Source organism: Trifolium pratense, linkage group LG4 (genome assembly GCF_020283565.1).
Source record: "Trifolium pratense cultivar HEN17-A07 linkage group LG4, ARS_RC_1.1, whole genome shotgun sequence".
NCBI classification, from domain to species: Eukaryota; Viridiplantae; Streptophyta; class Magnoliopsida; order Fabales; family Fabaceae; genus Trifolium; species Trifolium pratense.
Genome location: NC_060062.1, coordinates 4,394,495 through 4,411,392, shown reverse-complemented (window position 1 = coordinate 4,411,392; position 16,898 = coordinate 4,394,495). Strand labels below are relative to the sequence as shown.

Sequence of the window (16,898 nt, the reverse complement as noted above, 5' to 3'; positions counted from 1 at the left end):
ATTTTATGCAGGAAATATAAAAACCAGCAACAAATACACCATTGCACTTGATGTCAACTAAAAGTTCAATTCACACAATGGCAAGACATCCCTAATATAAATATATCCAACTTCTCATATGATACAACAGTTTCAAAACCTTCTGTTTAGACACTAATCAAGGTGCAGTCTGTCCACATAAGATAAAACCATGAATTAGACATTGAGCCGAGTAAATTTGATCCTGTGTTCCAGATACTATCACCAGCCCTTCTGTAGCACCAGGTTTTTGATCATGAATAACCACATTTGCACCAGAAATCTGAGGACCAGGATTCTCCAAAGTCAAAACACAATTAAAAGGCAATTTCTATAAGAAATGTAACAATAGTTAGATATAAACAGACCTGTCGAATTTGACTTATGTTGCTATTGTTCTCCCCGTACACGTGGATTATATACATATAAGGGATGGTGATCTCAACTGTTCCATTCCTGGAAATAACAGACATATCAGTATGAAATATTAGGTAAATCGGTTCTGATCTATGATGAAACACCTAACAATAATTTGTATAAAATATATGATCACTTAAAAAGGGATAAAAGAAGTCCCAAACTCACATTCCAGGAGCCCCATTTCTTGAAGGCAAATTAAAAGTATCAGCTGTTACCCCTGGATTTCCTCTGTTAACTACCTGAAACACAAACCTAAATGATTGTTACATCGTTCATGAATGCACAAAGGGTGCGCACAAGGAGAAGGGGTCAGAGAAAAAGAATTGAAACAACTCCACCCTCCAAGTAAAATGCTTGGACCATATATATACACTAAAGTATAGCTGACCTGAGGATTCCATGATCTTGGAGAAATGGGTCCTTCATAACCATGAGGATAGGGAACTCGGTCCATGTTTGGCGGACCGCGACCCATACCATGCGAAAATGCATGTGGATGATCAACATGCATGGGGGGACCAGCTGGATGGTCAATTCCATGAGGAGGCAGAGGAGGTCCAACATGAGGAGGCGGAGGAGGTCCGACATGAGGAGGAGGCGCATGAGGGTGCCCAGATGGCATCATGTAATTTCTTGGCCTATGTAAAGGCGGGGACGTCTCCAGGAATGGTGGCATATGTGGTGGTGCACTAAAATTTGGAGTGTTCCTCATTGGGAAAATAGATTCTCGAATTCTGCTGGTTATGTGAAACAAAGCATCTTGCACAGATTGTAAGGTCCCAATAACCTGGTGGGTTTAAACCAAAATAACAAACTCTTAATAACCACCTAACAATTTAATCAACTAACTGCCATTGCAAATGAGATACTAAGTAAGTTCTCTAACAACTCTAATCATCAATTATTCTATATCCTAACAGCATACCATTGAGTTTTGATTTACATAGCACCAACCACGTATATAGTTAACATGCAAGTGTGTAAAGTGCAAATTACCTGTACAACTTCTTCGTTGTGAGAAATGTACTTAATCTGTTCCTTCGAAAAGATACGTATACTGGCACCCGTGACTCTCCGCATTTCTGAGATAACATGACCTCCCTTGCCCAAGAGGCACCCTACCTGTGGTGAACGCACAAGGAGCCTAGCAACAACTGCATTACTCTGCTCAAATCCAATCTCTGTAAGTCGACAATGAACACGGATAACAGCATCTTGAGCAGGAGAATGCTTTTGCTCAGAATTCTGCAGAATTTTATATCATCTTTAGACAAACGTTGCCTGTTTGATTATAACAAAAGAACAATCATATTTTAGATTTTTTAACAAAGATCCCCAGAATAATTTAACACCAGGGAGCCAGCTATGACTAGTATCAACAATCATTCATAGCGACAGACTACACACTTTTCTGAGACACAATGTCAAAGAGCCGGAACAATTTAACGCTACCAAAACAAAGTTAAAGAAGACTCTTTACACACAAAATTTAGCACAGTTACTGGTCTCTTCATGCAATATGGTATCATATGGACAAGTACAGTTAAGGTGCAAACTAACAGATAACTATTTATCAAAGACAGTTGAGAAGTCCTCATACCTCTAGCGCAGATATGACAACCACACGCTCATCTGAATCAGGTCCAGCATCAACTATTTGGATAGATGCACCGGTCTCGTTCTGTAAAGCCCGCACCACAGAACCACCTTTCCCAATAAGACAGCCAACTTTATCTTGCTGACACAACATCTTATAGACAACCTCCTCTTCCACAAACATTCTATGAGCAGGTCCAGCGCTTTCAGAACCCGGAACAGAAGAATAACCTCTGGGATGATGATGATGATCAGGAGGATGGGGACCCCGTTGAGGATAAGGTTCAACCGGAGCACCACCAGTGGATTTAAAAGAACCAGAATTGCCTACATTATCCTGAAGACAACTTGAAACTGCGAGAAGCGCTTTCTTTACTGCATTAAAATTTCCTGTTATCTGCATCCACCATAAACCTCAACATTAGTATCCCTTAACTCACAGCAGGAACTAGAGTATGACCACTGCAATTTTCAACAACAACAAAATCTTATCCCACTAGGTAGGGTCTGCTAAATAGATCAAATGACATCATAAATGTCATATATCATGTTGATAGCCAAACTATTATCCTCCAAATCTGTTTTTAATAATTTTTTCCTGTAACTTTTCTTACATCATGTTTGTTATCACAGTGGGTTTTCCGAAATCACGGTGATACCATGGATTTGTTAAGGCTCTAAAATTGAGTTTTTGCAAAATCACGATGGTTCACCGTGATTGATGATTCTGTCAAACTCACCGCAAATCCAAACATGCACTTAGCACTCCTCTGTCTCTAGCAACCTAGGTAGTCAATCCCGGATAGCGAGATAACTGCTATTTGAAAAAAATTAAATTTATCTAAATAATTTAATGTAAAGAACGAACGAGAAGAAAGGCTCCAATCAGATGTGGCGCAGAGAAAGAAGAGAAGAAATGCTCAAATTGTCAATGCGGAGAAACAAAGTTGAAGAAACGGTGGAGTAATGATTGATGCAGAGAAAGAAGAGAAGAAAAGGGTTAGGATTAAGCAAAACCCACAATTTACGGTTAAAATGTTTTAATTTTTAGGGGTAATTTCAATTTTTTCTATCCCGACTGCAACGGCCACTATAGCTGACTGCTCCGCTACAGGCCTATTCACAGCGACACACCTCCGCTCCGCCGCTATCGCAGTACCTAGCTTTTTTTTTTTTTTTTTTACGGAATTGACTGCCTAGCTAGCAACTGGACCACACCATCTGATATACCCTCTTTCCTTCTAAATCTACAAACTCCGCCACTATGCCCGAAGGACCTAAGTCAAAATTTAACCTGTCTTTTCTACAATAGATGCTACACCAACTCTCTCTCTCTCTCTCTCTATATATATATATATATTCTCAATCATATCTTGTCAAATATTTCCACTAATAAATTTCAGCCTAACACTCGGTACCATACAGCATCAACAACACCACTACAATTTACATACTATATAAAAAAGATGTCAAGCCACCAATGTTAATTCAATACATATAGATCATATATAGTATATAATATATATAGATGCTATTGTCTATTTTGGTGATTAGCAATGTTAATTCAATACTAGAACATTGTTATATCTATAATTGTACATTAATTAATAAATTAGCTTAAAAGAAATAGAATAAAGATTAATTAAGAAAACCTGAATGAACTCATCGCCAGGTGGAGGCATTGGAGAATGGTCTTTAGGCGAAACCCTAATCTGAGCACCACTTTCTTGTCTAATCTTTTCCACAATCTTACCACCTCTTCCAAGAACACGCCCAACCTGATAACTAGGTGCTAACAATCTACACCCAACTGAAGAAGAATTCAAACTCTTATTACTATTCTCTTCATTATCATTTTCAACCATTCTTTCAAAAACCCTAATCAAAGCAAGCTGAGCAGCTGATTCATCGGGAAGTTGTTCTGCGGCGGTGGAGATGATAACAATGATGCGGTCATCGGAGGTGGGATCACCGGGGTAATCTTCAATTAGAATCTTGACACCTTCGCCGGAAAGAGAGGGTAGAGAATCGGATTTTGCGGCGGAAGAGATGATGCGGAAAACGGTGTCGGATTGTGTCGGAGGAACATAACGGCGTTTGTTGTTGTTGTTTGACATATTATGTTAAAGAAATCAAACAACACTGCTTTGTTTGGTTGCTTGCAATTCAACTTCCAACTTCGCAACTGCATTCATTCAAAAGCACTTCTCAGTTCTCAAGGTTAGTTAATTAGTTAGTTACCAAGTACAGAAACAATGGATTTGGATCCTCTCCAATTATTCTCTCATGTTTTCTCTCCAATTGTTAATCTAATGGTTGACAAATGAAAAAGAACACTTGAGAAGAGAGAGAAAAAACATCTTTCTCATTTATCAACCATTAGATTAACAATTGGAGAGAAAACATGAGAGAATAATTGGAGAGGATCCAAATTCCACAAATTCCACAAACAATACGTGAATTAAATATTTATTTTTTAATTTTTTTTAGCTAATCTATTATTTTTTATTTTGAAACAAAATATTTTTATTTTAATATGTGAATTAAATATTTTTATATTTTTTTGTCGGTCTAGCAACTAGAAATTTCATTCTTAAATGGATTACTGGATGGAATATCCGGTGTTCGAACCCCGGTCCAACGGCCTCTACATATAAAATGGAATTTTTTTACTCTAGAAAATATATAATTTGGTTCGTCTTACTTTAGAAATTGGAATTAGAATTCTGAATTTAATTTATCATTTTTATGTATTTATAGTGTTGGAGTCTAACTATTAAATTTGTAATGTTTGAGTTTAATCAACTAGTATTTAAATTTTTTTTTTCTTTTTTTAAATAGCCAAAATTAGTAATTACTAATTAGATATTAATGTTAGTATAAAAAAATTAGTTTGATATAGTTATGGAGTTGTATCATTTGATAAAATTAGTTATTTTTTCTACTAAGTTAGTTGCCATGATGATGTTTACGCAATCAATGAGGCCGATTTGTTCTCGCAGGATCTTTCTCGTTGAAGGAAATATTCTTATATAGTCACTTGATCAAATAAATTGTATTTGGTCACTCGCACAAACCATATTACATTATTTAATAATTTGAAAAATAATATTATTTAATTCATAATTTCCTCTGATTTAATCGGTTAATAATTTGTTAAATATAATTTTTTTTCAATATTCTTATATTAACGGTGAAATCTGTTGATATTGTTGTACTTTCTGAATTGTTGTAACTTAATCAGTGATCTATTCATAATTTCTGAATTGTTTTAATTTATGTATCGTTGTAACTTTGATAGAATTATTGTTTTCAGGACAATGGCATCCCGACGATCTACAAGATTGAATGATAGAGTTGTTGCTGAAATTATGTTTGATCATCAAAATGTTGTTGTTAGAGTTCATAATCCTAGTGACGATAACATTGCCGATCATGTTGATGGTGTTCTAAATATTGCTCAAGATGTTCATAATGCTGTTGAAGGTGTTGTTAATGCTGCTGATGATAACCATGATTATGAAGCTAATGGTCAAATCATTCATGGCAATGCTGTTATTAACCATAAAAGCTAACGTTCAATATATATATATATATATATATATATATATATCGCAGACCAATTTACGATGTCTACGTCGCTGACGTTCGTCAAGCAGGCCATGTGGAACCAGTAACGAATGGATGAAGCAAGCACTTTTAGATGGTATCGATCAGAGCCAATCAACTCTTTTCCCTGATTATCGTCACTTAAATCCCACTAGCCGAAATTGAATCCGTCAAGTAAATTACTAGCTCCTATGATTCGAATACACATCAATTCGCGGGCTCCGCTATTATCGGGTACATTTAAATAAGTTTGAGGTTGAATCATATCATTTTTTTTTATCTTTCGGTCAAAAAGTTGAAATAAAAAATATTCCGTGTTAAAAAAAAAAAAAAGAAACCGACAATTTCCACTTTTATATATATATATATATATATATATATATATATATATATATATATATATATATATATATATATATATATATATATATATATATATATATATATATATATATATATATATATATATATATATATATATATATATGCATGTATCTATTGTTTATCAAATAACTTATTATATTTATAAAAAAATTTTTTTGTATAAAACGAAATTGAATGTGTGTTACAAAAATAAAATAGATTGGTTGATGTAACCTAGTGGTAAATGCATCAAATAATTCTTAAAGGTCACGGGTTCGATTCTTGTTGATGTATTTTTTAACATTATTTGAATTAAATTAGGGTTAAAATGAAAGAGTAAATGAGCGGAAAAAGATTAGGTTTAGGGTTAGCTTATCGGAATAAGCTTAGAATATAAGAGATTAGGGTTAGAATGAGAGAGTAAATGAGCGGAAAAATGATTAGGTTTAGAGTTAGCTTATCGGAATAAACTTAGAATATAAGAGATTTGGTATTACTATTCTAAAACGACAAATAAAAAGAAACGGAAAGAGTATTTAATACGTGAAAAAAATAAAAGAGATATTTTTTTTACAAGATATATCAGGTCATGTAGTTGTGTTATTTGTATTGAAATGCATGACTATAGTGATATTTAACTAATGAGAATAAATTGTTATTTGTATTGAAATGCATGACTATGGTTAATGATCATGTAGTTGTTGTGTTTCAGTTCTCGTGAATTAAATATTTTTTATTTTAACATCTGAATTAAATAAATTGATCTTTTTTTTGTGTAACTAGAACTTTCTTTTTTAAATGGATAAGTGGAGTGTCCGGAATTCGAACTCCTGTCCAACAGCTTCTGCATAAAATGAAATATTTTTTACCAATTGAGCTAAAACTCGTGGGACAATGTTTTTTATTACTATTACTACTATCTAAAAAAAAATAATAATTTGGTTTGTCTTACTCTAGGAATTTGAGTTAGAATTCTGAATTTAATTTATATTTTTTATGTATTTATAGTGTTGGATTCTAACTATTAAATTTGTAATGTTTGAGTTTAATCAACTAGTATTTCAAAAAACATTATTTTTTTAAATAGCCAAAATTAGTAATTACTAATTAGATATTAATGTTAGTACGTATAAAAAAAATTAAGTTTGATATAGTTATGGAGTTGTATCATTTGGTAAAATTACTTATTTTTTCTACTAAGTTAGTTGACATGATGATGTTTACGCAATCGATGAGGCCGATTTGTTCTCGTAGGATCTATCTCGTTGAAGGAAATATTCTTATATGATCACTTTATCAAATAAGTTGCATTTGGTCACCCTCACAAAAGATATTACATTATTTAATAATTTGAAAAATAATATTATTTAAATATTTTTTTAAAATAGTTATTTCACTTTTTTACTACAACCAAGCATGTCTCTTATGGTCATTTTCATTTAGCCTATTTGAGGTTTTTAGACCATCTTCAATGGTGGTTCTTATTTTTTTTTAAGTACTAGTACTTAATATGAAGCAAAATCATAATAGTACATAATAGGTACTAGTTCTAAAATAAGACTTGGTACCTATATCATTTTTAGTGGGACCCATTTATAATAATGTAGGGTTATTGGTTAGATGAGTTATTGGTGGAATCTATTTAGAACTTTTTAAAAATTGTTGAGTTGGAGGGATTGAGTACTTATTAGGTACTACTATTAAAAAATTATAAATGAGTGATGTGTATACGTGAGACCCGATTAAGTACCAAAAAATGGGGAGCTCCATTGTGGATGCTCTTAGGCTTATTTTATTTGGTCATTCATGTACAGTGGCGGATCCAGGACCCTGAATCAGTGGGTGCAAAATTTTTAACGAAAAAAATATTGATAATTATTATATATAAATACATGTGAACTAGCACAAAAATAAAAACACTTATTCCTTGTGACCTTAATTATAAGCATATTAATTTACTTATAATTAAAATCGAAGAATTATGGATTATTATCCTATGTTAAATCTAGCGAGTTCCACAAACAACTTCCATTTACCCTGACCATATGTTGGCCTCTTAGTTGGTTTTGTACCTTTGCCTCAGAGAAGTTTAGGATAATTATAATAAGTTAATTACAAAAGTTAAGATAAAATCTTATATAAAAAGTAAAAGCCTACAACTCTATTCATAATATACACATATATATATATATAAAAAAAATGAAAGTATATAAAGTAAAAGCCTATAAGCATGAGCTGGCCGTACCATTCAGTCAAAAACATGAAAAGACAGCCGATAAAGTTTGGAGTGAGAAAACGGTGGTGCAAATTCAATATTTGAGTGTGTGCAAAATAGTTCAAAAGCAGAATTTTGAGAGTAAATCATACAAAGCCAGCAGGTGCAAGTGCATACACTGAATTAGTTGTAGATCCGCCCCTGTTCATGTAATAGGAACTAAATTATTATTTAAATATAAGAAAACTAGTCTAGGTACATTCATTTTACAATGAACCTAAAAACCAAAACTTATCTTATTATATATGAGATCGGAGGGAGTATAAGAAACTCAAATGGGCTAAATGACCATAAGAGGCTCTTCAGTTTAAATAAATACTATAAAAGGCTTGTAGTCAAATGAATAACAGAAATGTTATTCCAACACATAAATATCTGAAGATCCAACAAAAATTAGAGTATACCTTGTTTTTGTTCTCCCTCCTTGATTCCTATAACCATCCTGCCGAGGCTGAGCTGCTTCATTCATTCTCCCTCCATCCTGCCTCCCTCCCTCTCTCCCTCCTTGATTCATTCTCCCTCCATCCTGCCTCTCTCCTTCCCTCCTTGATTCACTCTCCTCTCCATTCGCTTCAATATGAAGAGAAAGGGAACAACAAATTTTCTGTTACTCCTCATCAATGTCCAAATCAAGAGAATTAAAACCGTGAACAAGAAATTTAGTGTTTACTTACCTGATGAGTGTTGGGAACTTGTATTCAAAAACTTAATCATTGATGATCAACACTACAACTCTCTCTCCCTCGTCTCCAAACAATTTCTCTCCATAACCAACCGTCTTCGATCCTCTCTCACTATCAAACCCAATCTAACAACTGAACAAGCTCTCAATCTCATTGAAAGATTCCCCAAACTCACCTCCCTCAACTTCTCTGACCGTCTCGACCTCGATTACATTCTCCTCCAACTCTCTACTTTCCCATTTAGACTCAAATCACTCAAACTCGACAATACACCCACCATTCCCGCTACTGGTTTACTAGCTTTCTCTATAACTTCAACTTTACAATCTCTCACATGTTCCCACACTAATTTTATCCATTCCACTCACATGTACCTCATTGGCGATTGTTTCCCCGATATGCAGCGCATTGATTTGAGTCATTGCAAAAACATATATCTGGACAGTCTTCATGTTCTTTTGAAGGGATGTCGTGAAAATATTACACATTTGAACCTAACTGACTGTTCTATTCTCACCGAAGATATAATGATGAACTTTCAAGTTCCTAAATTGAAGGTTTTGAATTTGTCAGATTCATCGGTTGACGATAAAACACTCTATGTTATTACAAAGAGTTGTACTGGGATTTTGAAACTGTCACTCAAACATTGTCGCCATGTCAGTGACAAGGGAGTGAAGTGTGTGCTACGAAACTGCAAAAAACTCAGAGAGATCAATTTTAAACATTGTCCTAAAGTAGTTCATGTTAATGTTGCCTCAATGCTATTAAGAAGGCCATCATTGAGGAAGATAAAGCTTCCATCTGGGGTGGCTTGGGAAGTTCCATTGGTTTCAACTAAGAGCAAATTAAGGAATGAATCAAAGGTTCAAAGTTCAGACCCGGACCGACAAAGATGCCTTGTTTGCTGCTCTTTCTGCTGATAGTTCTATTTTCACATTTAAGATGTTTTATGTTTTGTGATTTACTTTTCTTTTTTAATGTCAACTTACAAATGTCTATGCGGATAATTGACCAAGTGTTTGTATAAGATATCTTTGCAATGAAGCATTTTCCTTGACACCAAATAATTTTAGATCACTTAGATAAAGATTTCAATTTATGTTCAGCTTCATAATATATGTATATATCTTCATGTCTCTTAATAGGTTAGCAATATCATCAATCTGCCCTTCATTCATTTTATTGATTTTTTGTCATGCATCTTATTTTGCTGTTGAGTTACGTTTCTTGGTGTTAATTGCTTTCCAATCATATATATTTCACTCTGTTAATCCGTAGTAGTAGTAGTAGTAGTAGTAGTAGTAGTAGTAGTAGACTAAGAGAAGATTAATGCAGGCCTAACCAGAAGCAACTAAACATGATATTTAATTAGTGAAAGTGACACAAGGTTATTAAAACCAAAAGCTCAAACATAAAATAAAAGCTAAGACACAAAAATGAAGGTAACATATAGTTCACGTTTGTTTTCATTTCTACTTTCAACAAACACATCTTTGTGGTTCAACGTTGTAGAGTTCTTCAATGTGTCCATTTTCATCTAAGTTCCCTATCATTTGAATAGCACAAGTTATAAAATCAAAAGTGAAAATGGAAAACGTATGCTTATACAATTTTCAAATGTGTGAGCAGAATGATATAAGTTGGTCAAGTTTGTGGGCAATATATGTCATTTAGTTTGGAGTAATAAGGAAAAGAATAATAATAGCTTAATTAGGCCTAATGCTCCAGCCTTGGTTGCTTTGAGGAATTCACGTAATTACATTTTGGCAGACCAAGATTTGCATGTTTTGAAAAATGCTGACCTTACCCGATTACAAATTGTGTCTTTCTGTAGTAGTTTCAAATTTCTTCAAGTATGCTCACATATTTCTTTGGTAGTGCTGTTACTTTACGATTACAGCCAGCAGAGACCTTGATGGATCTTGTAGCTATTTCTTTGCATTCAAGCTCCTTTTGGTCATGTGAATGCACTCACAAGCTTCATGGAAGGGCACAAAGTGGATGTGAATGGGAGATAGTGGTAATGATGAATACAAGGAAGATAGTGTATGAATTTCGGCTATCACAGCTCGGGAAAACAACCTAAGACAATCCTCATAAGAAGCAGCTATTCGATCTGTACAAGATTTCTTTAGATACACAGAGTTTGAAGGTGTGCAGACATCTTACATATATTATATATATGATTGCAAAAAAGCTTTAATTTTTTCTTGCAACTTAGGTTATTGTTTAGTATAACATAGAAAGCTTTGATTAATATGGACTTTTTATTATTTAAAGTTGTGCGTTATACACATGTGCATATGCATAGGATATAATATGTAGGTATGCATGGATGTGGAACTTTATGTAGTAAAAAGTCAACCAGAAAATAAGTTCAGTATTTGACAGATGATATTTTGCTATGATAGATTAGTGTGGTCAGTGGTTACACATGTGTGGAAGATACCTATAGAAACACTGACAGGAAGGGAATATTGGCCAAGGGATAGAGGAAAACCAGATAAAACAATTATAGTTGGAGGTATATCAGGTGGCTGGAAAACATATGTCATAAAGGAAAAAAGAACCAAACGGAGCAAAATTGTTTCTTAATGAAATTAATGTGTAACGGATGCAAACTCATCTTTAATTTTCAATTCCAAACCTATCTTTAATTTTTATCTTTAGTTACCATTGCTTAAAAATGAATTCACATCTTCAAAGTGATTCTAGCAACATTGTACATTTTTTTTCACGCCAATTATAATTGAGACTGACTGGTTCTATATCTTCCACTACTTAACAACATCAATATTACTAGATATACTGAACACATACCTTCCTCAATTTCTAAAACCGTTGTAGTGTTATTTATCTCCAAATTTGAATTTGAACAAAACCATTAAAAGTTCTATTAAGAGCCAAATCATCAATTTTCTCTAGAACAAGTTCACCTTCACCTAATGGACGTGCAAATGCAGCACATTTTCCATCATTGTGTCATAGTATGACATATCAAGTAATTGGGATTTTGATGGATCATTATCAAAAAGAATATACATTACTTTATTTGTCTTGAAGTGTTTAGTACGTACGTAGCACAAAAAACATCTCAAAATAGCCTTTGAATTCAAATATTCAATGATATGGAAAACTAATATTAAATTTAAAGACACTCCCAAAATGCCTTTTATATATGACTACTGCATGCATATGCTACAACTACCCAAAACCATATATATCATGAGATTGAAGTTTTTTCTTTGGTACAAACATAAAACTTTTTAATTAGGGAGGTATTTTTTAGATATTAATCATTCCACGTCATTTAACTTGATTGTAATTGAAACCGTACTTGAACAATACATCAACAAATGAGAAAACTTGAACTCAAAAAATCTGCAGAAATTTAAAGTGTAAAAAGTAGCTAATGTTATAAAAATTAGATTTTTGAAAAAAAAAACACCCTCCTACATAGATTCCGCTACTTAAGTAGCGGACAGTGGGAGTATATTGGTAATTTCGTAGGACGCGCCCTAAAATGAGTAAGGATGGGAAAAGTAAATATCTTCTTTCAATAATGTCCCTAATACAATTGAACTATTTTTGCGGGGCATATGACCAATTATTATTTTTTTTGGGTGAAATATATAACCAGAAACATTGAAAATTAAAATATAATGATACTACATCGACTATACAACATCCTACTTTACTAGAAAAATATAATTATAGTTATCGTTATTTGGTTCAGTTGTGATTAATTGATGTTGGACAATTAATAGTGAGGATTACGGTTTGATTCACGCAACTGCGATTGAAAGAGGGATAGAACCACTTGATATCAAAACAAACCCCGGATCAGATTAGGCGGTCTTGTATGCCGAATACCGTTGTTGAAAAAAAAATATAACCAAAAACATTGAACATTAAAAAATAGTGATAAAATATCCTTCTAACTTGAAAATATCACAAAAAACGTTGAACATTAAAAAATAATTATACTACGTTCCGTTGACTATACAAATTAATGAATTGTGATACAATTTTTTTTTGTGGTCAAACACGATATAATCTTCTTTACATATATATATGACCACGAGATTAATTAATTAATTACAATTGTTTTTTTTTTTACTAAAATTAATTACAATTGTTAGGCCTTACCAAAAAAAATTACAATTGTTAGGGGTATATATAACATGAAACTGATTATATATCTCAATATTATTGATTGTCTCAATCAATCTTATTGAAAAAACAATATGGTTACGATCTCTAAATTTGTGTTGTTAGTATCTATGTTACTAACCATTCTCTTTGCTTTGCAATTCAATGAAGGGAGAAGTGTTGACTTTGGCAACAAAGTAAATGTTTACGTTACCAACAACATAACCACTCACAAGGTTGATGTTCATTGTAAAGAAAAAAATGAAGATTTTGGGTCTAAATCACTAAAATTTGAAGAAACTTACACCTTCTCTTTTCCCCCTTCATTTGATTTTACCTCTTATTTTTGTAGATTTTCATGGATCAATGAAGTTCACTATTTTGAAATTTATGTTGAATCACGAGATCGTGATTGTGGAGTTGATTGTCATTGGATAATAAAAGAATCAGGACTATGTAAGATTAGTAATGGTACTCATTGCTTTCCATGGTTTACTAATGTTGTTATAGGAGGGAAGAAACTTGATCTTGATCATACTCTTAACGTGTAATATATGATCAATATATTTTTCTTTGAAATTTATGTAAGAATAAAGATAAAAATAATTATTACAATACATATTCTATAGTATATATTAACCATTGCAAATTGTTTTTATCTTCTTTTTTTTTTCTCAAAGATTAAAAGAGGATTTAGGGTTCTTGTTCTTCATTATAGGATTGAGACAAATAATTTGCAAAAAAATGCAGTCTCGTTATTACTCCTCTGGTCCGTCTTTTCCATTCATATTCCAAATTTTTATTTATTTTTTTTTATAATAAGGAGGGCCTAAGCCCGAAAGGAAACACCTATAAAGAGATTACACGAGGGATAGTATTCCCTACTAAATCAAAAAGCAACAAGTTACTTACTAGGACAAGCATCAAAGAAACAAATTCCCGAGCCCATCGAACAAACCATAATTTGCTAAAGCATTTGCGCATTGGTTTGCTTCCCGGTAAGAATAACATGATGCTTCTCTTTTTGTCCAATTGATTTTTGCTTAATCATTATGTTAATTTTAACGTGTTCTTTTTTTTTTGGTACAAATTTTAACGTGTTCTATATCATATTAAAATTAAAATGTAATAATTGAAGTTTATACTGTATTGAATAATGTATGGTGACTAATTAGCCATTCACACTGCAACTACATTGTTGCTCCTTTTGTGTATGTAGCTCACCTAGATTGAAACTGTTTGTGCCTTTCCAGCTGTTCCACTGCGATCGTTTGAGGATTCACCGGTTCCACGAGGTTGTATGATGAATGAGGGTTAAACTTTTGGGGTTATTTCCATACAAAGATTTTTTATTATAGAGGTTTTTCTCTCAATCTTATGATGAAGAACCCTAAATCCCCTTTTAATCCTATGATGAACATTGCCTGTTTGATTATAACAAAAGAACAATCATATTTTAAATTTTTTAACAAAGATCTCCAGAATAATTTAACACCAGAGAGGCAGCTATCAATAGTATCAACAATCATTCATAGCAACAGACTACACACATTTCTAAGACACAATGTCAAAGAGCCGAAACAATTTAACGCTACCAAAACAAAGTTAAAGAAGACTCTTTACACACAAAATTTAGCAAAGTTGCTGGTCTCTTCATGCAATATGGTATCTTATGGACAAGTACAATCAAGGTGCAAACTAACAGATAACTAACTACTCAAATATGTACTACATTTTCTTTGAAAGCTCAAACAAATTTTATTAAATAAAGAGGCATAAGACATGGCAACCACACGCTCATCTGAATCGGGTCCAGCATCAACTATTTAATTTGTATAGAGCACCGGTTTCGTTCTGTAAAGCCTGCACCACAGAACCACCTTTCCCAATAAGACTGCCAACTTTATCTTGCTGACACAACATCTTATAGACCACCTCTTCTTCCACAAACATTCTATGAGCAGGTCCAGCGCTCTCAGAACCCGAAAAAGAAGAATAACCTCTGAGATGATGATGATCAGGAGGATGGGGACCCCGTTGAGGATAAGGTTCAACCGGAGCACCACTAATAGATTTAAAAGAACCAGAATTGCCTACATTATCCTGAAGACAATTTGAAACTGCGAGAAGCACTTTCTTTACGGCATTAAAATTTCCTGTTATCTGCATCCACCATAAACCTCAACAAGTCAACATTAGTATCCCTTAACTCACAGCAGGAACTAGAGTATGACCACTGCAATTTTCAACAACAACAAAATCTTATCCCACTAGGTAGGGTCGGCTAAATAGATCAAATGACATCATAAATGTCATAAATCATGTTGATAGCCAAACTATTAGCCTCCAAATTTTATTTTAATAATTTCACTTCTCAGTTCTCACGGTTAGTTAGTTAGCTCAACTTACAGGAGGAATCAGAGTTAGAATTTCACTTCCAATTTTTTATTTACTACTATACTATCTAACAAAGAAAATTATATTTGATTCATCTTAGAGGAGGAATTGGAGTTAGAATTCTCAAATTAATTTATTATTATTTTATATTTACCGTGTTTGAGTACATTTGTAATATTTGAGTTTAATCGACTAGGATTTTAAAATAAACGGCTTCCAATATTTGCCTATTGTGTTGATTATGATTGATTACAAAGACAAAATGAAATTTTTAGTCAAATGCATGCTTGTAACTTGTAACTTGTATTGTAAGTAATATTTGTTCTAAAATGAAGTTAACACTTCAAGTTCCAAAAGATCAAAATTCAAGCATCAGAAACCTACTTTTGTGGTTTGTGCATAGACCTTTTTCGTAGTGCTTTTTGATTGTTGTTGGACTGCTTGTTATTCATGATTAGATTATGTATAGACCAACTTCAGTTTCTCACCTGACATTCAGTGAATAATTTCACTGTCAATGGATTCTGCATTACGCTCAAACTTCCTCATTTTCTAGGTTGATATATTCCCGATCAAGAATTTTCATTTCTTCATTCAATCGAACCTCATCTAATTGTACAGTGGGGAGTTCATTGAGTCTTGGGGAGAGGTTACTACTCCTTTCCACAGACAAGCTTCCATTACTGTTAACTGAAGGCAATTTTAGCTCCATATCAAGGTCTTCTTTAGCTCCCTTCAAGGATGACTCGACGGAAAAAATAGCAGTATTTGTGTTGTCGGTAGAATTACTCAATGGTTCGGATTCATTAACGTATTTATTTTTCTTTCCTTCAGTCACACCAACCTTGGACAAATTGTTACAACCGAAAGATCTTTTACCATCATTATGATTATCCAATAATTCCTCTGCAACAATAGGATTAGGAACTTCACCCATCACCATGACAGTTGCAGCTTATTCTAAATTAGTATCCAGCTTATTCTCATAAGCACTTGAATGCTTGTCTAAAGATGACACACGTTTATGTTTCCCATCCTTTGCACTCTCAAGACTTCTCCTAATTGCCTCCTGCAAATCAGACTCCTCTTCCAATTGCCCTTTTGATGCCAACTTTTGCGACTCAGCTTTACTCAATAAGGTACTTTTAGTAGCATACAATCCCCTTCCCATTCTTCTTCACTTTCATTATTATTAGTATTATCATCATCATCATCATCATAGCCACCGGCCTGCAACAGAAGACTTCAATTCCAGTTTATTATGTCCAGGAAAAATGGTATTCTCATCCTGAACAGTTCCTTCTTCCCAATCACAATCTGAATCAGAACCAGAAGGTTGCACTTTCACCACATTATCATCAGCATGAGAGTGATCCATAGAT

The 16,898-nt window shown here is 33.3% G+C and overlaps 2 protein-coding genes across 2 annotated transcripts; both read right to left on the bottom strand.

The window, feature by feature from the left end:
- Positions 1–17: 17 nt before the first annotated feature.
- Positions 18–4,280, bottom strand: LOC123923799 (KH domain-containing protein HEN4-like). Its single transcript, XM_045976532.1, has 7 exons — positions 3,687–4,280; positions 2,039–2,431; positions 1,435–1,683; positions 827–1,225; positions 604–677; positions 387–474; positions 18–301 (listed from the first exon to the last, which is right to left on the bottom strand). Exons 1-7 carry the CDS (start codon positions 4,149–4,151, stop codon positions 158–160), a joined length of 1,812 nt encoding a protein of 603 aa, XP_045832488.1. The 5' UTR covers positions 4,152–4,280; the 3' UTR covers positions 18–157.
- A 10,419-nt stretch (positions 4,281–14,699) lies between these two features.
- Positions 14,700–16,087, bottom strand: LOC123923800 (RNA-binding KH domain-containing protein RCF3-like). Its single transcript, XM_045976533.1, has 2 exons — positions 16,005–16,087; positions 14,700–15,282 (listed from the first exon to the last, which is right to left on the bottom strand). The coding sequence occupies exons 1-2, from the start codon at positions 16,044–16,046 to the stop codon at positions 14,938–14,940; spliced, it is 387 nt and encodes a 128-aa protein (XP_045832489.1). The 5' UTR covers positions 16,047–16,087; the 3' UTR covers positions 14,700–14,937.
- Between the last annotated feature and the right edge of the window lie 811 nt (positions 16,088–16,898).

What these genes read in the sequence shown, in the direction of transcription:
- LOC123923800 (XM_045976533.1), bottom strand. Translation starts at nt 16,046, where the DNA reads ATGCAGAATCCATTGACAGTGAAATTATTCACTGAATGTCAG. An exon ending in AATTATTCACTGAATGTCAG is followed by an intron (nt 15,283 to 16,004) that starts GTGAGAAACTGA and finishes TGGTGGATGCAG; the next exon opens with ATAACAGGAAATTTTAATGC.
- LOC123923799 (XM_045976532.1), bottom strand. Translation starts at nt 4,151, where the DNA reads ATGTCAAACAACAACAACAAACGCCGTTATGTTCCTCCGACACAATCC. An exon ending in ACAACGAAGAAGTTGTACAG is followed by an intron (nt 1,226 to 1,434) that starts GTAATTTGCACT and finishes TAAACCCACCAG; the next exon opens with GTTATTGGGACCTTACAATC. An exon ending in CAAGATCATGGAATCCTCAG is followed by an intron (nt 678 to 826) that starts GTCAGCTATACT and finishes TTTGTGTTTCAG; the next exon opens with GTAGTTAACAGAGGAAATCC.